At 43.7% G+C, this 23,563-nt stretch overlaps 2 protein-coding genes across 3 annotated transcripts in view; one reads left to right on the top strand and one right to left on the bottom strand.

The window, feature by feature from the left end:
- atp2c1 (ATPase secretory pathway Ca2+ transporting 1) overlaps nucleotides 1-9,122 on the bottom strand; it is a 55,846-nt gene extending 46,724 nt beyond the window's left edge. The window contains exon 1 of the mRNA XM_040118649.1: nucleotides 9,001-9,122. Within this exon, the coding sequence (XP_039974583.1) occupies nucleotides 9,001-9,024 (24 nt within the window). The 5' untranslated portion in view covers nucleotides 9,025-9,122. The remainder of the gene's footprint in view (nucleotides 1-9,000) is intronic.
- Nucleotides 9,123-10,804: 1,682 nt separating this feature from the next.
- pik3r4 (phosphoinositide-3-kinase, regulatory subunit 4) overlaps nucleotides 10,805-23,563 on the top strand; it is a 33,136-nt gene continuing 20,377 nt past the window's right edge. For both annotated transcript variants that reach the window (XM_040117699.1, XM_040117700.1), the window contains exons 1-10: nucleotides 10,805-11,145; nucleotides 13,697-14,431; nucleotides 14,887-15,020; nucleotides 16,856-17,066; nucleotides 17,165-17,560; nucleotides 18,424-18,558; nucleotides 18,652-18,873; nucleotides 19,563-19,736; nucleotides 20,392-20,537; nucleotides 20,645-20,848. In XM_040117699.1, coding sequence (XP_039973633.1) covers nucleotides 13,714-14,431; nucleotides 14,887-15,020; nucleotides 16,856-17,066; nucleotides 17,165-17,560; nucleotides 18,424-18,558; nucleotides 18,652-18,873; nucleotides 19,563-19,736; nucleotides 20,392-20,537; nucleotides 20,645-20,848 — 2,340 coding nt within the window. In that variant the 5' untranslated portion in view covers nucleotides 10,805-11,145; nucleotides 13,697-13,713. The remainder of the gene's footprint in view (nucleotides 11,146-13,696; nucleotides 14,432-14,886; nucleotides 15,021-16,855; nucleotides 17,067-17,164; nucleotides 17,561-18,423; nucleotides 18,559-18,651; nucleotides 18,874-19,562; nucleotides 19,737-20,391; nucleotides 20,538-20,644; nucleotides 20,849-23,563) is intronic.

Genomic DNA, 23,563 nt, shown 5'->3' on the forward strand with positions numbered 1-23,563 from the left:
AATTTTTATGTGAATTGATTTTTTCACCCGCCCCCAATTCCTTGTCCATCTAGAATTTGAATTTGGCCGTTTTGTTCATACTGTGTTTTGTTCTTTCTGTGTGTGTTCACTTTGCAGCCTTTTTTGTGCGTGTCTGCTTGTTGTGTATTATGTTTTTTATTTCTTTTTCTTGGTTTAATGTTTGTAATTACCATATCTAAGAAATGGCAACAGCCCTGAAGAGGTTTTTAACTAACCGCCTGTCAAACTCAGCACTGTCATCACATCAGCCAAAGGAAAAAAATGTGTGATTATTTTCAGTTTTTGCTTTGGCTTTTTTTTGCTACGCAGCCACAGCCTGGTTGGACTTCAAAACAGTTCACTCTCTGTTTTAAATAAAATCAGGATTTCCAGGGAACACAGCAGGGCTCAGACAGACAGGATACATCCATCATACTGTCTGTTCATCCTCACAACAGAAAACTTAACAACAACAACTACACTATTCAAAGAATGACTCTCATTAATGGTGTGGTAACACCGGTTTGGCAACACTGGTTTGGCAGGTCTTGCACAAACCACGTTCTTGGATGTAGAACGAATGGCATCGAATTTAATTCTAAAGCCAAAATGACTGTTTAGTGCCAATTTAGAGTTGCAACAATCCATTGTTTCAAAAATGTTTCCAGGTAAAAATACCAAAAACATTTATATAAAAATAAACTAAACTGACTAAAAGACTGATCAAGAAAATAATCAGCAGATTAACTGCTAATGAAAATAAAGTTGTTGTTAGTTGCAGCCCTGGTGGGCACTGAATGGCCTCTCAGATTCTCTCTCTTGTTTATTCATTAATTAAAAATATTTCCTGATTTAAATCGTAAATCCGTTAATTTCCTACTTGGTTGAGAAGTTTGACTTTTATTTCCCCTTGCATTTAAGGGATAGTCTGGTGTATTGGTGTTGTTTTGGCATCTGTTACATTACCTGAGCTTCAGCTCAGTGCACTGGTTTGTGTTGGGAATTTGTGTAGGTTCATGCTCTTTAAGCCACAAACATGGCCACAAGCCAACTTCGTATCTGCCAGAGCTTCGGTTTCACCAGCATCTCTACACCGTCTGCTAGCCAGCTAGATTTTTAGAATTAAGTTAAACTCAAGATGATGACTGGCTTTCTGCCAAAACGGCTGTTAGCGACGCACTTGACTAACTGCTGGAGTTCATTTCTATTCCTGACCAACTGCCTTCAAGGTCTGCAGGAAGGACACAAATACCTCACTTATCAGCAGCTACGACATGAATATTAGCTGATCTCTGTTCGAAATGGTCATGAGGTCGTTGTTCATTACTTGACTCGTTTAATGTAATGACAGCCACAGAGAAAAACTAGACTGAGGCAAAGTAGGTCAAACTCCAACACCAGGCTGCGACTTTCCGAGCAGAGTCTGAAGTCAGGGAAAAGATTCAATTAATTACTACAGAGAGAGAGGAGGGTCTTGCCACTGTAGAGTTTATTTCTGAAATAAAGCTGCTGATAGATAATATTTAGTGTCAGTGTCTTTAAATTAGGTCACTTTCGTGCCAAAATGAATCACTTGTCTCCTTGAATTTTCCCTTTGTTAGGCTGTTAGGGAAGCTTCACAGAAAACATGATGATGAAAATAAAGGGAAGCAGGAGCAATGTGTTTAGCTGCTGCAGTACTAGTAGCATTACTGACAGTAGCAGAGGTAACACTTGTAATAGTAGTAGTATCCTCAGTGTCAGTAGTTAGTAGCAGCAGTATTTAGTTAAGCAGTAGGGATACTTGTTAAGACTCTAATCAAATGTATTATTAGAATTAATATGGATCAATCCGTAGCTTCCCTTGGAGGGTTAAGTATTGATTTTACCAGATGCAAATAATAGTCTAAACCCACTTTATAGAACGTGATCCTTTTTCATTGGATCATTCAACATCTTCCAGATCAGACAGACCGGTGGACTGAAGGAGACCGACTAAATTAACTGAGGTGGAACTCAATTATGTTTTTTGCACAGTTACTCTGCAAGGAACAGTTTGACATTTTAAGAAATACTTAAGTAGCCTGCTAATCAGACTAAATTGACATTTAGTTCCACTTTATTTATTCAGTCTGACTTCATTTTTTTTAAAAAAATCCATTTTCTGTTTAGTTAGAAAAGAAAAGAAGCCCATCAAAAACAATGGCAAGTGATAGACTTGGCCTATTGATGTCATTTTCAGTTGATACAAAAGCTTTGGTAATGCTGCTCTAAGCATTTAACTAAACGTCTGTCATTTCAATCAAAGAAATAAAAATGATTTAAGAGTTAAAACAGGGGAAACTGTGAGCCCAGCTCCATCACAACTTTCTCTACCAAGAGGAGAGTGTTGTAGTTCCAATGATGCGGTTTAGGGTTGCAAATAGAGCTGTGAAGGTTATTAAATTAATAGATTAGTCTATCGAAGGATAATGAATCGGCAACAATTTAATAATTGATTGTTTAATTCATTTTTCAAGCAAAAATAACTCAAAATTACTGGCTCAAGGATCACAAATGTGAGGATTTGCTAATCTTCTTAGTCTTCGTAAATTTTATTTTTTTAAGGTTTTGGATGGTTGGTCGGTCAAAACAAGACAACTGATGATGTCCCACTTTTGTTATTGGATATTGTGAAGTGCATTTTTCACTGTTTTATGATGATTTATAAACCAAATATTATGGGATAGGATATGGCGTTCCACTTAACTGGAAGAATCCCACTTAGCCTGGCATGGTAGTCTTAAAACATATAGGAAGGCCTCGGTAAAGCCAGCGCAGCCTATCAATCATCTCTAATAGAGGAAAATAAAAACAACCCTCGGTTTCTTTTCACCACTGAAGTCAGGCTGACAGAGTCGATCCATACGATCCACGTATTTCTACAGCTGTCAGTAGAGACGATTTCGTGATCTTCTTTAATGTTAAAATTCAAACTATTAGAGACAAAATCTAACCTTCCCTTTCTCTCTAAGATCCTTGAGAAAGCTGTCGCCAACCAGTTGTGTGATTTTCTAAATAATACGTTTATTTGAGGATTTTCAGTCAGGATTTAGAGAGCATCATAGCAAAGAGACAGCACTGGTTAAAGGTACAAATGACCTTCTTACTGCATCAGACAAAGAACTTGTCTCTCTACTTGTCTTGTTAGACCTTAGAAATTTGATACCACTGACCATCACATCCTGTTAGAGACTGGATATTTAATTGGCTTTCAAGGAACCACTCTAAGAAGGCTTATGTCCTATTTATCAGTTCGATTTCAGTTTGTGCAGTTAACGATAAATCCTTCATATACTATACTACTACTTCATAGTCCCGGAGTTCGACAGGGGTTCTGTGCTTGGACCAGTTTTTATTCACCTTATTTATGCTTCATTTGGGCAATATTATTAGGAAACACTCCATAAACTTGCATTTTTATGCAGATGATACCCAGTTGTACTTGTCAAAACTTAACTTCAAGCTTGCCTTAAGGACATAAAGACCTGGATGACCAGTAACTTTCTGCTGTTAAACTCAGACAAAACAGAAGTTATTGTGTTTGGCCCCCAACACCTTAGAAACACCTTATCTAATGATATAGTTACTCCAGATGGCATCGCCCTGGCCTCCAGCACCACTGTTGGGAATCTGGGAGTTCTCTTTGATCAGGATATGTCCTTTAACTCTGACCTAAACAAACATTTCTCCTGTGTTAGCTTTTCTGTACTGGCTCCCTGTAAAATCCAGAACGGAATTAAAAGTCCTCCTCCTCACCTACAAAGCCCTTAATGGTCAGGAACCATCATATCTGAAGGAGCTCATAGAACCCTATTACCCCACTAGAACACTGCTCCCAGAACGAAGGCTTGCTTGTGGTTCCTAGAGTCTCCGAAGTAGAATGGAAGGCTGATCCTTCACTTATCAGGATCCTCTAGTGTGGAACCATCTTCCAGTTTGAGGCAGACGCCCTCTCCAGGTTTAAGAGTAGGCTTAAAACCTTCCTCTATGATAAGGCCTACAGTCAGGGCTGCTCAGGCCGGTCTTGAACCAGCCCCTAGTTATGCTTCTATAGGCCTAGACTGCTGGGGGACTTCCCATGATGCACCAAGCTCCTCTCTCTCTCCATCCAAAGGTATTCATATCCCATCAATGCTCGTTACTAACTCGTCTTCTTCCCTCACCCCTAGTTTTGAGCTTCCTCGTCTCTCTCCTCTCGTCGCTTTCGGCAGGTTTTTCTGCCCCTGGTGCTGCAGAGTCTGGATCTGTGACTTTAAACCACCTACTGCCCCATGATCCTCCTCAACACCCACTGCTTCAAACATTATTCTTCTTCTTCTTATATTTAGTCTCATTATTATTATTAGTCTTGTTATTAGTGTTATAATAGTTTCATTATTTTTATTATACATCTTTATGTGGAACCTGCATTGTGATATATTATTTACAGGAGGATGGAAAACATAAGAATACAGTCTAGACTTGCTCTACATGAAAAGTGCCCTGAGATCACCTCTGTTATGATTTGGCTGCTATATAATTAAAATTGAATTGAAATTGAATTGAATTATTTAAAGAAAAAAAAACTGTGCAATGAATATAAATATAGATAAACAGGTATAGATATAAATATAGCATAGATTAATCTGTTGATTATTTTGATGTTTTTTTTTTACGATTAACTGATTAAAACTTTAAGTCCAAGTTGATGTCTTCAAGTTGCTTTTTTTGACCGACCAACGGTTCGAAACCCAAAGATATTCAGTTACAATGATAAAAACAGAAAGGCAGCAAATCCTCACATTAGAGAAGACAGCACCAGCGAATGGTTGGCCTTTTTGTGATATGCATGTCTCAAATGATTAGTCAATTGCCAAATTTGTTGACAAATCAACTGACTTACCAACTTCTTGTTTTAGCAATAATTTGGGTTGTCATATCCGTTAGGGCTGCAACTAACAATTATTTTTATCATCAATTTGTCTGAATTTTTCTCGATTAGTTACTTGGTTTAGAAAATGTCAGAAAATGGCAAAAAATGCCCATCACCGTGACTCAAGAGTCCAAGATAATGTGTTCAAATGTCTTGTTTTTTTCAACCAACAGTACAAAACCCAAAGATATTCAGTTTGCAATGATATACAACAGAGGAAAACTGCAAATCCTGATGTTTGATGAGCAGGAACGAGCAAACTTTTGGGAATTTTAACAATTATTAAAATATCTGCCGCTTAATTTTCTGCTATTAACTAATCGATTGAATCAACTAAGCATTTCACCTTTACTGTTAACAATTAACAACACTGTAACCTGCCTATATATTGGATACGCAATGTTTCTGATGATCTTCTTTCTGTCTTTTTAGTGGTAGAGGGTTCACAAGGGTCCAGCAGCATTGCAGGGAAGCACTGAGTGGATGTTACCAGATATATAAGGCTGCCAAAGGGACTAACGGGCTGCTTTGGAGGCCATTCATCAGTGTGACCTGAACAGAGACAACAGCAGAGTTTAGTGGAAGGAAGCAGCAGAGTGTGAAAGGGGCTGAGAAACAGAGGATGCTTCTCTCCACAAATAGGTTATCATGGGGGGTGGGGGGTGTGTGTGGGGGGATGGGGTGGGTGGGGGTCGGTGAACCTTCACCACCTTCACACTGCTCAGACACACGAAAAGAGACAGAGAGGCACATCTGTCTGTCGCCCCCCCCCCTCTTTGGCAGGTAGGCAGCTAAAGCAAACACACCAACATGCTCTGCCCAGCGTTCAGCCTCAGGATTAAATGTGAGTTGTTTGTTTTGTTTTTTTTAAATGTGATTCATATCCTGAACGCCGCCTCAGATCCTGGCTATGGTCTTATTATTCAGGATAAGCTGCTTATAGGTGTCTTTGTGTCCCACTCACCAGGAATAAACAACGTGTTAACATGGCAACGGAGCCGACACACAGCAGTAAAACCTACAACAGCACAGTCGACTGCTTTATACTGAACTCTGCAGACTTCTACAGAACTCTTCACTGTACAGCTGAGTCATGCAGATAAAACCAATAATATAATAATCATCTGGAGTATTTTCACTATCATCAGTTACCAAACAGCTTGTTACACCCCACTATCAGACCTCTGTTAATGGCTTTGACCTCCATGCTGATGTTGAGTGGTGTTTTTTCGGGGATTATTAAATTAATTTGTTGACTGTTCGAATAACTCATGCATTATTTAATGTATATGATGTCAAAATAATAAATGGTCATCACAAGCTATCAAAGCATCTATTTGCAGAGCAACAGTCAAAAAAAAACTTTCAGTTTTATATAAATCAGACAAAAGTTCACATCTAAGCAGCTGAAATCAACCATTTCTTACGCGATGAAGAAATACCTGATTAAACCACTTTGACGGATTGATTGTCCGTTACAGGTCTTCAAACATTGTTACTTGAAATGATGGGGAACTCCTTTGGTCGTTGTTTCAGAAAATGTGCTTTATGGCAACATGTTGATCAAAGGCAAAACTGTGGATAACAATATTATTTCGTCTTTTGATCACAATAGGATTCTACTGACACAAAGAGAGAGCAACAGTAGAGTTCAAACGACCTGATGGTACTTGGGCCTGAGGAAGTTGTGATGGGCATTTTCCACTATTTTCCTACATTTATTAGATGAAACAATTACTTAATCAATAATGAAAATTGTCAGCATTGGGAAAGGCTTTTTCAATATCGATTGTACCGAGATGAAACTCACATTCTTGTGAAACAAATCTATCCAGATCCACGGTGACCACTGTGCCAGTCCCATCTGCTATTAACCACCTTTCACCTCACACCGCCAAAACTTCTACATGCCTGTCAGTCCTGTGACTTTTTTGATGTACATTTCTCAAAACCGATTCACGGGCACGGTCTGCTGTACAATCGACAACCAGCAATCATCGGCGACCAAACAGGTTTAATACGGAGTAATGATACCGAAGTAAACTTCATGACACCAAGTTTTACAGGCTGGTACAGTCGCGCTGTGACAGACTGGAAGGAGTTTTAAGAATGTTCTGGGTGTGTCTGAGGGCGATGGATGTTTGATTTGTTAACGCTGTTTGAAGAAACCGCAGCTCTCACTGATGCCGATGCACCAGTTCAAACACTAACAGGACTGTTACACTGAAATGTGGGACAGTTTTACTGTGGTCCAATGATACGTAGCCGTTTCCAAATAGGTTGACTGAATCTTTGCTTGGTAAGAGCAGAATTTTTTTCCCATAGTTTTGACCTCACTAAATCACCAAAGTGTCTCAGTAGGGTCACATCTCTGAGCTAGGAAAGAGACGCCGAGTGGCGTGCAGTTTTGCCTGCGGAGACTAACATCTCATCGGTCAATATTTGATCAACCTGTCAGCGTTTTACTTCAGTGGCCTCGGCCTTCGGTATTACAGATTTAGCTGTAACCTGCTCACGGCTACGGTTAGCTGGCTCAGGCTGCTAAAATACCTGGATTGACTAAAGCTGCAAGGTTTACCAATCTCGTATTAAATCTTTATTATGTCTTCGCTCTTTTTATAAGCACAATGAAAGAGGTAGAAGCTTTTTAGCCGGTGCTGACCAACAACTGTTGGTGGGCAGCAGATTGTATCAGCTTTACAAACTTCATAGTTCTGAACCAGGAGCCTCCGGTACCTGGGTCGAGTAGGTGGTGAATACTAAGTTGTAACTCTGAGAGGCACCGAGGCAGTCCGCGGTTCCGGTGCCGGTGCCGGTGCTGACCTGACGGAGGAGACCGGACACCGTCTTTAACGTCGCTGCACGCCGTGTCTTGTGTTATGCAAAGATTCAAATGGATTTGAACTCAGACGCAGCCAAAGTCCAGACCGGTTCGTACGCGGCTCTAAAGACTCCACAGTTGAGGATGGGGGGGGTCGGCTGACAGGTACCGAATGGGCTTATGGACGTCTACGGTGACACGAGGCGACGGACGACGACAAGTGGGAGGTGGGGGTTAAATGTGCGGGGGGAGCCGTGGTGAAAAACGGATGGAGACGAGTTAACGGTTTTTTTGGTTCTGTTTAAGGCAGGTATGGCGGAGAACGGGAGGTAGGTTGACCTCGCCCCCTGAAGTTACTGAGGCAGACGCAAACCAGGTAGATTTGTTTTTGTTAAAACATGCTTTCACTGGGATTTCAACAAGCTGTTTTCCTGTAGGAGCTTCTATAATAAAGTAGAATAAGCCCATCCTTCACTTCTGCGCTCAGCGGGCCGACACTCCTTAAAAATACATATTCACCATTTCTACGGCTCAACTGGGTCCCCGGAGAAATCCCCGCAAAAGAGTAGTTCTGACAGAAACACTCGGACACACCTCACAGACAACAATGATTTCCTGTTTAGAAAAACAGCGAACCAATTCAAATTCCCCTGCAATCACCAGCTGTTCAGACGAACCCATTGTTACTGCAGGACAATATGTAACGATATCATGTCAACGAGCATCTCACCTCATCACCTGCAGCATCAGACACACACACACACACACACACACACACACACACACACACACACACACACACACACACGTATGTTCACGTTAGCCTCGGCTAGCGTTTAGCTAACGCCGCCGGCGGCTAGCTCACAGGTTCGGTGAGACACAACAAGGACGACCGGTGGAAGTGACGGACACCGAACCTTTTGACGCGCTGAATAACACCGAACCCCGCCGTGCTGTCCACGACTCGTCCGCCACCGTGTCAACAACCTGCAGTGCCAGTCGCGGAGTCAGGGGCCAAGGTTAGCGTCCCCGGGTGACGACAGCAGCAGGCTAGCAGCCGACAACAGAGCTCCACTCTCGGGGAAACTAACCAAACAAACCCGCTGCCGGGCTCCCACCGCGGCCGGTTTTCTAACTCCGGTCGGGTTCGGTGTTAAAATTGTGTTTGTTTCGCGAACAGAGGGCTGGAATCCGTGTTGTAATCAGTCGATGCTGTGAAGGAAAAGTCAAAAATTGTCAAACTTACCAGCAGCTCCCGTTTCTTCAGCATCTTCCGTGAAATCCCACCGCGGAGCGTTTGTCTCTGAGCGAACAGCGTCCACTATGTCAAGTCCGCCGACGGCAACCACGGCAACACTTCCGGAGAGCCTTTCAAAATGAAAGCGGGTTGGACGGCGCATGGGCGTGCCGAAAACGCTCTACTTAATAGAAGGAGGTTACGTTTTCCCCCGTGTCTGTTTGTTGGTTTATTTGTCAGAGGGATTGCGAGAAAAAAAAAAAAAAGAAAGAAATACCGAAATGAACCTGGAAGTTTCTCGACGTCCTCCCAGATCCTATTCTTCATATAGGATTACAGTCTATAATGTTGATTCAAGAGTGTAAGGACAGAGAGTGTTGTAATGATGTGCAGATTCGTGATTTTTGATACTGGGCTGTAAAAATCAAACTTGACTTTATTTGACAAAGTTGTGCAATGGATCGTAAAAGCCTAAAGGGGGAAAACACCTCACATATTAAGGACAATTTGAAAAGCAACGTAGTATTGCATTACATTTGAAAGAATGGGAAAATATATAAAAAAACAGAAATGGAAAAGTACATCTACTCTATTCTGGAGAGGACTGGTTCTTCTAATTCTTGTTCTTCCTCTTTTTGTTTGTTATCTAAGTTTTATTTTACCAGTCATTCTTCTCCTGCACATACACCCAGTCATGTCAGAATGACTTGTGATTTTGTGTTAAAACATTTGAACTGTTTTCCTTTTTTTGTTTTTTTTTTTGTTGTCATTGTTTTTAATTAACTTCCTCTGCATGCATTCCTCCTGGTCCGAGTTTCATCATCCTCCACTGACAGCACAGGCCAACACAGTGTGGCCGAGCTGATGGCGACATACTGTGAGTGGTATTTCCTAATTGCGTGGAACCGCCTCGGGGAGTATTCGTATTTTATTTTGAATACCAGATCACCTCGCTTCCTCTCAGGTGTGGGGCCACTTACCGCGTCTGGACGCCCGGTGGCTCCCTCGTGCCGTCGGTACCAGAAAGTTCCTTTGGCTCCAAACGAAGATCGTGTTTGGTGAAGAGGACGACTTCACTCATCCATCTAAGAAAACGCGGCTTGCCCGGTCTCCTTCCTGTAGTTCTCATTTCTTTCCCTTTTTTTTTTGTTAATTTGTACAAGCATCTCATTTAGAAAAAAAAAAAAAAAAAAAAAGAGGCTCACCTGTGATGCCGCCAACCTGCTGCACGATACTGCAGCTCTGCAGGTAGATCAGGTGCTTTTTACGAATTGATCTGGAAAGAATAATGTAATGTTTTAAGTGTCATTTTTCCAGTGGTGGAATGTAACTAAGTACATTTACTCAAGTACTGTACTCAACTTCAATGTATGTTACCTTATACTTCTCCTCCACTACATGTATGATGTATTATTGTAGGTAAAGATAAGACTTAATTAATAGTAAATGTAATCCATACAGAATACAGGCTGCATTGTTCTGAAATGAGCCATTCTGCACATTGAGTACTTTAGGTATGTTTTCATGCTAAAACCGATTGTACTTCTGAGTAAACGTTTGAGTGTAAGACCTTTACTTGTAACTGAGTATTTCGACGCTATGGTATTAATACTTTTACTTAAGTAAAAGATCTGAATACTTCTCCAACCTCTGCTGCTACGCCACCGTATATGGTATTCAGAACGTAAATAGATCTACGGACGGTTTATTAAAAAAAAAAGAAAAAAAAACTACAGCGTGCGCCAGCTTCTTAATAGACGATCTTTGCAGTAACCACAGTTGACCGATAGGGGCGCTCACGGCTTGTCAGTTTCCGCTCTGACCCGGATCCATAACAACAGCTGGAAACGGCTAGTCGGTTAGCGGATTAGCTTCGTGATTCAGGCTGTCAATTTACCGCCGCGCAGCGTTTCACCTGTGGCAGAAGAGGGTGGCAGCTGAACGGGCTGTTATAGCTGACACACCGAGAGACGACATGAAGACGGTTAAACTGCGTTCAGGCTGAAGTTCGATACCTTAGCGGCCGTCAGCAGCATCACTAGAACGGAAGGGACGTCGATTACTGCTAGCCTGCTAAAGCTAACACAACGACGACGACAACAATAACAACAACAACAGTCCTGTCAGCAGCAGCTGCCGTCACTACATCAACTGGTAACATTACATTTACGGTGACTTGTAATTGTTCCAGCACGGACATGATTGGTGTGGGTGTTGTTAATGTAAAGGGTTTGTTTTAACGGGCTAATAACACTTAGCTCGTATGCTACGTTAGCTCTGTCAGACTGTTGTTTGTGGAGCTGAATCATGTGATTGCTCCTCCAGTTACTGCACCGGCTGGGGTGGAGGCTTGCTCTACATCTGCTTAATTGTGGGTGTAGCCGAGCCTTGCCAGATGTGAAATCCAGATGTTTGAACATGTGAAATCTGTTTCAACTTGTTGCTGTGTAGCTGGGCAGATAACCACGGGAGAGATGGAGGCTAAAACTGCTTCTTGTTGCTGGAGTTTATCTCCCGATTAAGGCCAAAAATATTAACTATACAGCCAGAGTAAGCTTACAGCTCTGACCTGACAGGTTTGCCTCTGTTTGTGCGTCTGCTTTTGTTGGTTTTGGGCCTCTTATTTCCAGTGAAGGGGAAGCGCAATGCTGCTCCTCCATTGCCATAAGTTCCTCAGGCTCATTCATTTCTGCTTTTCTAGCTCAACCCGAGGACGTGAATTACGTGAAGCCCTTTTCCAGTGCAGGAACTTAACAACCTGTAACCTGGTTCTTCCCATAACCCAAACTATAGCTGAAACAATAAGTCGTTTTATCAATTACTTGATCGACATAAAAATAATTGGGAGCTATTTTGATACTCAATTAATGGTTTCAGGATTTCCCGCCTCTCTTTTGTCATGTATTATTTAAATACTAAATGCTTTTGGGTTTTTGGACTTTTGGTAGAACAAATCAAGACATTTGAAGATGTCACCTTCAGCTCTGTGAGGTTGTAAAGACTCTTTCGAGACTTTGGTACGAACTCCCTCTTTGTGCTATAAACCGGGACTTTTTGGATATAGTTAATTTAAACGGTGACAGCTGGACCAACTGTAGTATGTAATTAGGGCTGCAACTTTTTGTTGATTTATTGGTTAGTTGATCAATAGAAAATTGATCAGCAACTTTTTTTTTTTCCCAACTAATTGTTTAAATAATTTTTTCAGCAAAAATGCAAAAAATTCTCCGGTTCCATCTTCTCCAGTATCGCAACTTTCTTGGCTCCACTTTGGGCCTTAATACCAACCAGTCATGGTCTGAACGTCACAGCCTGTCTGAGGATTGTTGCTGACCATGTGCTTCCCTTCATGGCCACAGTTTACCAACTTCTAATGGCCACTTCCAGCAGGATAATGCTCCATGTCATCTCAAACTGGTTTCATGGACATGACCATGAGTTCAGTGAACTTCAGTGGCCTCCCCAGTCACCAGATCTGGATCCGGTAGAACACCTCTGGGATGTGGTAGAACGGAAGACTTGCAGCTTGAATATGCAGCTGACAAATTTGCAGAAATGATTTGATGTCATCCTGTCAGCATGGACCAGAATCTCAGAGGAAAGTTCCCAACATCTGGTGGAATCCAGGCCACGAAGCCCTGAGGCTGTTTAGAGAGCAAAGGGAGGAACTACTCAGTGTTAGTGTGGTGTTCTAATAAAGTGCTCGATGAGTTTATAATTGTAGGTCACCTTGGACTCTTTGGAATTGTGATGGACAACTATTTATGGTCTGTTTGGCAGGCAAGTAAAGTAGTTGATATTGTTATTGATTATCTCTACTGTTTACTCTGAGTCCAGGTCCCTGCTGTAGCCAGTATAACCTGGTTGATGGCCCAAAATGACATCCGGCATGCCAAAACACTTTAGCTGTTTAGTTTGCTTCTTCACAGCATTGCAAGCCTTTATATTTCTATACTATTGTTTACTCTTTTTGATCTCCTGCCTGTATGTTGTATCTCTGAGAAATCTTCTGGTCTGTTGTTAGGAAACTTTCCAAATAACACACAGATTCTCCGAAGTCAAAGCAATTGGTTTATTCTTGCAGCAAGGAGACAAGTCATACAGCAGCAATGAGTTTTCTGCTTTCTGGTTCTTCTGCCATCCTTTTTATGTGTCAGATGGGCAGAGGCTTGTATTCTTGCTCACTTATGTCAATATACATAGTGAAGATAGTTCCTTTGCTCATCATAGAGGAAAAGACAAGTGAGATGGCCTTGAGGAAAGGAACAAGAATGCCCTGTTCCTCCCTGGTATTCACTTCTCTCCTGAGCGTCATGAGAGAGTTGTACAGATTCTCACACAAGTAATAATAAGAAAGGTCAATACGAGGTGATCACACAGTCATGAACATAAAGGGTAAGAATTTTTCTAACATCTATCTTTAGGTTTGTAACCTTCGACTCCAAACCCCCTCTGAATGTCCTCCTCAAAACGAAAGCCAATAAAACCTGGACACGTTGGTTTGTCCAAAATGTTCACCACTGTTCTACTTTTTGCTCCAGACAGAAGCAGCAGTAGAACATTGGTTGCTGTTTGTTTTAATAGTCCTTGTTGTGACTTGACGTCACTTCTGCTTGACAGCACTGCTGATAATCCCTGGAAGTACCAGAAACTTGCATTTAGTATCACCTTAAAATGATTTTTTTTTACTATAATTTTTCCACAGACGTTTGTTGAGGCGTGATGGGGAATCAGCTGGCTGGCATCGCCCCCTCTCAGATCCTCTCTGTGGACAGTTACTTCTCAGACATCCACGACCATGAGTACGATAAGAGCCTGGGCAGCACTCGCTTCTTCAAGGTGGCCCGGGCCAAACACCGGGAGGGCCTGGTGGTGGTCAAAGTCTTCGCCATCCAGGACCCATCGCTGCCCCTGACCAGCTACAAACAGGAGCTGGAGGAGCTGAAGATCCGGCTGCACTCCTGCCAGAACTGCCTGCCCTTCCAGAAAACCTCCCTGACGGAGAAAGCAGCCATCTTGTTCCGCCAGTATGTCAGGGACAATCTGTACGACCGCATCAGCACCCGGCCGTTCCTCAACAATGTGGAGAAGCGCTGGCTGGCCTTCCAGATCCTTAACGCTGTCGACCAGGCGCACAAAGCCGGCGTCCGCCACGGAGACATCAAGACAGAGAATGTGATGGTGACCAGCTGGAACTGGGTGCTGCTCACAGACTTTGCCAGCTTCAAGCCCACGTACCTGCCGGAGGACAACCCCGCGGACTTCAACTACTTCTTTGACACGTCCAGACGGAGAACGTGCTACATCGCACCGGAGAGGTTTGTGGATGGAAGTATGTTTGCCACAGAGAGCGACCAGAATACACCGCTGGTGGACCTGACCAATAACAACCAGAGGAGCCGAGGGGAGCTCAGACAGGCCATGGACATCTTCTCTGCAGGTAGACTGTGTAACCCATCAGAACACAGCATGAAAGCGTCTCAACACATCAGTGGCTCTACATTATACAGTCTCAAGGTCAATGAGGAATTAAAGTTATGTTTGATGCATTGTCTAGAATAATGCACTGAGGAGTTTGCTTGTCATACTCTTAAATCATTATACAGTAATAGAGAATGTGGCTGTCTTAAAAAAGCCTGTATTCAGCTGGTTGCAGTTTGACAGCCGACTCTGACATATTAGCATCCTTGCACTCACCAGCAGGGAAGTGGGGGCTGCTCACAACTATATTACCGTGCACTTGACTCTGAAGTCGATATCAGATGTGATGGTATGCTTTTAAAAATGATCATCAGCAGCAGCTGTAAGTATATTTAAGCTGTATCTAAAGGGCTAACACATGTGTGCATTAATTTCAGTTTTAGCTCAGACTGCCCTGTGTCTTTGTGCTTTCAGGCTGTGTGATAGCAGAGCTGTTTACTGAGGGCGTCCCGCTCTTCGATCTGTCCCAGCTGTTGGCGTATCGCAAAGGACATTTCCAGACGGAGCAGGTCCTCATGAAGATCGAGGACCGGAGCATCCGAGAGCTGGTAATGATTGTGTTTACAGCAGGACTGATGGTGGCGATAATTGATTTCCAACATTACCCATGATGATCTAATACTCTACAGAGATGTTAAAGGGACATTTTCAGTATCTTGGTAGAAACAGCGTAGGGAAATCTCTTATAGTAAACACACCACTGCCGTCTCATACGTCATTACCTTTCACCTACAGAAGTTGAGTATTATTTGATGAATGTTAGGGGAAAAAAAAGACTCATTAGATCTGCGGAGGGGCTGCCTGTATTTTCTTATTTTCTTCTTACTTTGCTGTGTTGGGACGTTTCTGGGCGTCGGCCTTTGGGCAGTAGGTGTGTAGCCCCCAGCCAATAACAGCGCGCAGGCTGTGAGGGCGACGTAGCGACCAGGTTACATCGCTGTCTCCGTCTCTCTCCTCTGCTCTCGTTCTGTGTCATGGATGAATAAAGATCTGCAGGTCTGTGTGTCTGATTGAACGAGGACGGGGCTGAGCTACACGCGCGCACACGCACACGTGCAAAGAGGCCACAGCAGACAGGAAGAACATTGCGCTTCAGCTGAACTCAAACAAACTCTGGCAGAGCAGCACCTTCCCCCAGGACTGTGTGGAGGTGTGACCGGGTTTATTTGTGCTTTAGAACGTAACCACGAAACAAAAAGGAAATAATTTTGTATTTCTCTGATTCAGTGCTTTGTTCACACTAATGCTGCTCCTTCTCTTCATTCACTGTCTAGCTCTCTCTCTCTCTCTCTCTCTCTCCCTGTCTCTCGCTCTCTCTCTCTCTCTCTCTCTCTCTCGCTCTCTCTCTCTCGCTCTCTCTCTCGCTGTCTCTCTCTCTCTCTCTCTCTCTCCCTGTCTCTCGCTCTCTCACTGTCTCGCTGTCTCTCTCTCTCTCTCGCTCTCTCTCTCTCGCTCTCTCTCTAACTCTCTCTCTCTCTCGCTCTCTCTCTCTCTCTCGCTGTCTCTCGCTCTCTCTCTCTCGCTCTCTCTCTCTCGCTCTCTCTCTCTCTCGCTCTCTCTCTAGCTCTCTCTCTAGCTCTCGCTCTCTCTCTCGCTGTCTCTCGCTCTCTCTCGCTGTCTCTCTCTCTCTCTCGCTCTCTCTCTCTCTCCCTGTCTCTCGCTCTCTCTCTTTCTCGCTCTCTCTCCCTGTCTCTCGCTCTCTCTCGCTGTCTCTCTCTCTCTCTCCCTGTCTCTCGCTCTCTCTCTCTCGCTCTCTCTCTCTCTCTCTCTCGCTCTCTCTCTCTCTCGCTGTCTCTCTCTCTCTCTCGCTGTCTCTCTCTCGCTCTCTCTCGCTGTCTCTCTCGCTCTCTCTCCCTTTCTCTCGCTCTCTCTCTTTCTCGCTCTCTCTCTCACTGTCTCTCGCTCTCTCTCTCTCTGGCTGTCTGTCTCTCTCTCTCTCTCCCTGTCTCTCGCTCTCTCTCTTTCTCTCTCGCTGTCTCTCGCTCTCTCTCTCTCTCGCTGTCTGTCTCTCTCTCTCTCTCTCTCTCTCTCTCTCTCTCTCTCTCTCTCTCTCGGTCTCTCTCTTGCACTCCGGGGAGGAGGTGCCAATTTTGAATGAATAGTAATCCTGTAACTGACCATGTTGCTGAGGTGTATTATAAAAAGTGTCCATTCTGCAGATGTAAACAGTGTAGTGTTTTTACGTGGAAGAATAACTGAGCCGTATAACATAACTAATTCTCTCTCCACTTCTTTCTCACTATGTTTCAGTTTGATTTACTGGCACATGGAAAGTAATTTGTGTTGCTAAAACATTTAAAGGAAAACACTGGTCAAAGAGGAAGAAAACAGTGATCATTATAGTAGAAAGAGACACTTATTGTTTGTGTAAAATCCCTTTCAGGTGGCTCAGATGGTGCAGCGGGAGCCTGAGAAGCGTCTGACAGCAGAGGAGTATCTGAAGCAGCAGAGAGGGAAAGCCTTCCCTGATATCTTCTACACCTTCCTGCAGCCGTACATGGCTCAGTTCGCCAAAGAGACCTTCCAGTCCGCAGATGAGCGAGTGCTCGTCATCCGCAAAGACCTTGACAACATCCTGCACAACCTGCGAGGAGGTGTGAAGGAGTTACATCTGAGATCACAATGAAAAACCTTCCCTCAAGTGCCGGTTTGTGTTTTGCAGTATTTGTAAAAGAAGTTGTTTCCCCTCCAGGCTCCTCCTCCTCGTCTTCGTCCCAGGAAAGCAGCGAGGGTGTGCTGAGCTCCAGGGAGGAGCAGGGCCTCATCGTCTTGGTGTCTGTCATCACCTCCTGCCTGCAGACACTGCACTCCTGTGACTCCAAACTGGCGGCTCTGGAGCTCATCCTCCACCTGGCTCCCCGGCTCGGCGTCGACATCCTGCTGGACCGCATCACGCCCTACCTGCTGCACTTCTGTAACGACCCTATGCCTCGTGTACGCGCTCAGGCCGTGCGAACTCTGGCCAAAGTGCTGGCTCTGGTGAAGGAGGTGCCGAGGAACGACGTCAACATCTACCCGGAGTACGTCCTGCCGGGCATCGCCCACCTCGCCCAGGACGACGCCACCATCGTCAGGCTGGCATACGCAGGTTGGTGGCTGACAGGCTCTGAAATAAAGTCATTACTTTAACAGGAAGCCTCGTTATAACCCAAGGAGCTATTTTAAATGTTGGTAAAGAGTGCAAGGTTTTCTAGGTACAGGAGTTGAGGATGTAGGAACATCTAGAATATTTTTATTCGATGTAACACTGCAGACATAAAGATTTGAATATTTCATTCAGTGTTATCATGATATACATTTACCTTTAATGAAGAGAGAAGAGATACTGGTTCCTTCAGGGAAATTGTTACGTGGAAGTGATCAATCGACCAAGTGTGTCTGCAGCTGGAAAAACACTGAGAAGCTGTAATGTTCCCGACATTACGACACAAGTGACCTAATGTGATCAATGTCATCTCATGACTTGAGTCCGACAGATTCTGACGATATCTCACCTTATGCTCGGTTTCTTTAGCAAGAGGATGATCTCAACAGAATCGTGACTAATGAAACGCATGGCATTTAACTGCGTGCCTCAAAGTCAAGGTGGGAGGTCATGGAAGTGTATCAGTGTTTTCTGATGGTAGCAAAAGCCGGTTTTACTTCAGGTGAGGTGGTCCTCCTCTGCTATAAAAATGTCGCAGCTCTTCACCAATTTTAAAGCTACTCAGAGAAGAAGTGAGGGCTTAAAGGTGCTATACGTAAGTTATTACTCGTTACTTGTTTAGAAATTGTTTTGAGCGATAAGTAATAGTTAAATAAAACATCTAACGCTGCTCATCTCTTTGAGCTCTTAGCCATAATAACTTATTCATATGAAGTGTAAAGCCGGATGTTTTTGCTGTTTAAAAAGATTCGTTTGGGACCAGCTGTTTACACCTTTCTTTATTCTTGTCTTCTTGGTTGTTTCAGAGAACATAGCTCATCTGGCAGAGAGCGCGCTGCGTTTCTTGGAGTTGGTTCAGGAAAACAACGTGAACACAGAGCAGGACCTGAGTGGTGAGGACACAGAGGAAACACTTCACCCCAACGAAAACTACGACTCAGGTACAGAAACGCACGTGAGCTGACCTTTCCACTGCTGGTTCTAAATGTGTCGCGGTGTGTCAGCATGACGAACTCACTGTGTTTAACGTTCAGAGCTGCAGGCGCTGCATGAGATGGTGCAACAGAAGGTGGTGACACTGCTGAGCGACTCCGAGAACATCGTCAAGCAGTCGCTGATGGAGAACGGCATCACGCGTCTCTGCGTCTTCTTCGGCCGACAGAAAGCCAACGACGTTCTGCTGTCTCACATGATCACCTTCCTCAATGACAAGAACGACTGGCATCTCCGGGGAGCCTTCTTCGACAGCATCGTGGGTAAGAAAACCTCACAGAATATTCAAACAGCTCAGATATATCAGGTTTTAGAAAACGCTACATCTGTCATTTCTGTATGGATGCATGGTTTTACTGTAGATTTTTAAAATTCCAAAGCTTCTAAATGATGATGAACTCTTGCATTTGGAATTTATGTTTTGTTTTCAGTTACTGGCAGAAGTAGTTTTGAGTTTTAATATGTTGAACATGTATAGTAACACATTCAACCTTCGAAAGAAAAAAAAACCCATCGGTGCAAAATTTCCAAATCATTTCATGCAAGGCTGCAAGTTCCTTTAGCTCACATTCCTAAACAAAGTCTGTCCCTGCTCTTCTAGAAGAGGGCAGTTACCCTCCCAGCCTACTGAAGTCCAGAGTCAGCCAGCAATGATTGCGCTATGTAATGTCATAGTCTTTTGGGTAAATTTCAAGTATACAGAGTTTGGCTTGAAGAGGAAGTTCCTTACTGATTATGTGGTTTATACATTAAACAACCCTCCTCCGGAGTCACTGTAGTCCTGGACATTCCTCTAAACAATTAAATCACGTACCTTTATTCTGATCAGCTTGAATTAAGTTCCAGTTAACCATTCGTACAGTCATAACTTGAATTTTGTATTTATTGATTGTGTCTGGGCCTTGTAACACGGCCTGTCTGTGTTCTCTCCCTGTGTGTCTCTGCACTGAAGGCGTGGCTGCGTACGTGGGCTGGCAGAGCTCCTCCATCCTGAAGCCTCTCCTGCAGCAGGGTTTGAGTGACACCGAGGAGTTTGTCATCTATAAAGCTCTCAATGCTCTCACCTGTATGTGTCAGCTGGGCCTGCTGCAGAAACCTCATATCTACGAGTTTGTCAATGATATTGGTAAGAGTGACGGCCACAGCGTGACCGAAACAGGTCGCAGAGGCTGTTCTTATCTCATCCAGTCACGTCAGCTCTTCGTGTAAACGGGTTGTTGGCCACGGCAGTGGTGTGACTCTGGCAGCGTCACACCACCGGTCCACTGTTGGTCAGTCTGTTGGTCCAGACTACTGGATGTAATACATGAAGCTTCTACTGGTATTTACGTTAGGATTTCAGCGACTGTTCCTTTATATCTTGTCCAGCGCTCCGGTTCATGACAGGGCACTGTAGTCCTCCTCCAATGAACGGCTCAAAGCTCAAACCGACAACACCGTTGCTCAGCTGTAATTAGACACACACTTACGTTGGAATGCTATCATGCTCACGTGACAATATTAACCTGCTGATGTTAAGGGGGATAGTCGAGAATTACGGCTCAGATTGTTACTCAGTGAAATAACAATTTCAAGCATAAATACCTTGTTCATTAAAGGGCTGTTGTATCGGCTTGTTACATTATATTACATTGTACTGCTGTTCATGTTATTCTGTCCCCTCCCTCCTGTAGCCAGAGTAGGGTGCTGCGTTGCACTCATTCTCAAAATGCACCCATTCTGAGAATGAGTGCATTCACTGGAAGTGGATTTTATAATTTGCCCTTTCCTGTTTGCCACAGCTCCGTTCCTGTGTCACCCGAACCTGTGGATCCGTTACGGGGCGGTGGGCTTCATCACTGTGGTCGCTCAGCACCTCAACGTGGCCGACGTCTACTGCAAACTGATGCCCCACCTCAACCCCTTCATCACCCAACCCATCATCCAAGTGAGTCCACATCGTCGTCATTCAGTCCTTATCTCGCCTGTAGATCCCGGCACATCATCATCCTCCTCACGCACCTGTCACACTCCTCCCTCTGCCTCTCTCCTCAGATCGATAAGGAGTTGGTCCTCCTGAGTGTCCTGAAGGAGCCGGTGAGTCGCTCCATCTTCGACTACGCCCTGCGCTCGAAAGACATCGCCAGCCTCTTTCGACACCTGTTGCTTCGACAGAAGAAGCGTGCTGGCTCTATCCCAGAATGCCCCACTCCCGAGGACCCGGCCATCGCTCAGCTCCTCAAGAAGCTGCTCTCACAGGTAAGAACGACACTGACTCACAGGTTATGGATTTTAGAGAGGCAATTTCCAGGCAGGGAAAGTCAGAAAGTTTGGTAAATCCTCTCGGAAAGTTGTAGACTAAGAGGGACTTTAACAGGACGGTCACTCTGCAAGAATATAGTAAAATGTGTTTTAAAGCCCGGAGTTTTCATGTGTTTTCACCTACTGTCAGAGTGTAATTTCCAGATTGTGTTTCTGTAATCAAAGTGAAGTGACTGATGGCTCGGCAGTGCTGCTGGCAGTCTGTTCCTGAACTCCCCTCAGTTGCTTGAAAGGCTGTTTACACAGGTCAACACAGCCGATTATTCTCCCAACATTGCAGTAGATCTGCTGACAGATGCAAATTACAGCTAAGTATCCCTGTAAGAAAATAGTTGGTTTTCTGGGTTTTTAGTGAGTTTAATCAGCAAAAAAGAAAAGTACGAGACTATGAAGTTATTGTGTAAAAGACCACAAAGAGCCAGAGAAAATAAGGCAGGGTTGTTTTAACTGAATTGAAAAAAGTCAAGTTTTGCATTAAGCAAGCAGTTTTACTGGAATTGTTTTTGAGTATTTTTTCAGTAGAAACTAGTTACAAATGAAAAATACATTAAACATAGAACATGTTCTTTCTGGTTTTTGGTGAACTGAACCGCATTGTACAGTAGAGATAGCCGGTAAAAATGTGGGGAGAGAACAAGGGGGCTGTTGCCAGAATCGAACCGCGGACATTGTGATTATATGGTACGCGTCTTAGACCGCTAGGCCATGGGGATGCCACATTATCACCAAATCTTGTTTTTTGTTGAACTCCAGTGGTTTAACTACTGACTTTGCTGCTCTGATGTAGAAATGTACTCATGGTGTATGAGCAAATTTATGACTTTCAACCAGAGGGGGGAGTGAAACACTGCTTTTTTAGCCTTGAACAGACGATAGAGATGTACATGAACAAATGGACATGTACACACTTAAACACTTACACAAACACATGCATATTTCTAAATTTAAGCCGGTGCCACAGTTTTCCCACACCGCGTTCTGAACTTTGTTGTTTTGGTGAGTTCCTTGAAATGGCTCTGTGTGGCCTGAGGAAAGGCTGCTGGTGGTGTATGTGTTTTTTGTTTGGTACATGCAATCAGGCCCCGTCTCAATTAATCGTGTTTCTCATCACGTCACAGTGCTTTTAAAGAACAGATCTCAGAGCAGGGAAAGGCATCCACCCTGATGTTGATGATTCAGTGTCTTTCAAATTCTCTGTGGATGTTTAAAACGCAGCTCGATCATGTCAATAAACAGGAAAGAATATGTGGATTTGTTGTTGCAAAGTCAAGGATGTTAGTGTTTTAAAGTGTTTTCTAATTTAAAAGAACTCAGAACCAACACAAACAAGGAGGAGAAATTATGAAAAGAGAAAAAAAACATGAAAGCATTAAAAAGTAATGTTTTCATTGTACATTAATAATTGTACATTATAAACAAATCCACCCTCTCATTTCAGTTGTTATTGGTTCGGTTTCATTATTTCATAAAAGAATGTATACATAGCACACTTGTTGAAATGTCCACAGATACATAACGTGGACACCTGCTCATTCCAGGCAAGTGTGATCGCGACCATGGGGATTAATCTGCTGCTATAACAGCCTCCACTCTCCTGGGAAGGCTTTTCCTCAAGAGTTTGGAACAGATAAAAGCACTGTGAGAAAAAAGCGCAGCACCTTCATTCTTTTGAATAATAAAAATAGAAAAGATAAAAATGATTTTCACCGTAATAACTGTATTATAAAGTTCTGTGTAGTGTTTTGGTTCTGATAAGCCTTCATTCTTATGGACCTGTTAGTCATACTGGACTATGAGGATTATATTTCATTGTCTCACTGATACCTGGAACAACACACTCATACCAACGCCGACTCAAAACCTTGGAGAGCAGTAGGCCGCAACTCACTGTGAATGGGACCTGGCGTCGCAGTCTGGCACCACCCGCTGTGCCTCGGTGGTCTAAAAGGCTCCCACAGGTACTACCGGGGAAAGACGACAAGGGCCTAACGTTGCGCGGATATCCTCGACGCAGGAGTCGTTTGCCACTCTGCTCTACTTTTTGAGTGGGGGATGACTTCCAGCAAAATAAAGGAGCGCATCGCTGATCAGTCCTGCCTGCTTGGCCGTCAGTGTGTTTAAGAAAATAAAACAAAGCTATTCTCTGCTCGGGAAACAAACTGTACAACAGGAAATTAATGACTTTGTGTGTACTATGGCAAGTACGTCAGAAAGCTGTCCCGTCACTCGTACAGAGTATGTAAAGTAGGTGCTCGACACAACATAAACACAGAGCTACAGCTTCACAGGAGGCCAGGGACTGCATACTACGTCGTAACCACACACAGTCCACCGTCAAACCTTACACTGTCATTTTTAGAGCGATAGATCAGCCAGGCTGACACATGGACTGATATTAGCTTATCTGTATTTGTATATTTGTCACAGGAAATTGCAGTAAAGCAATGCCAAGCTAGGCCCAGCTCATCTTTAGCTGAACTAGCTGCTGAATATCTATCTCTGCCTAACCGAATAACATCCCAGCTCAAACACCTGCAGTGTGACTTAATTATGTCGTTCAAAGTTTGAGCTGTAAAAAAATAATGTTTGAAGAGGAAAGCACGTTCACTTCACAAACCCACCAGTTACTGTATACTCGGATAGTAGAGCTTG

Source organism: Xiphias gladius, chromosome 22 (assembly GCF_016859285.1).
Source record: "Xiphias gladius isolate SHS-SW01 ecotype Sanya breed wild chromosome 22, ASM1685928v1, whole genome shotgun sequence".
NCBI classification, from domain to species: Eukaryota; Metazoa; Chordata; class Actinopteri; order Istiophoriformes; family Xiphiidae; genus Xiphias; species Xiphias gladius.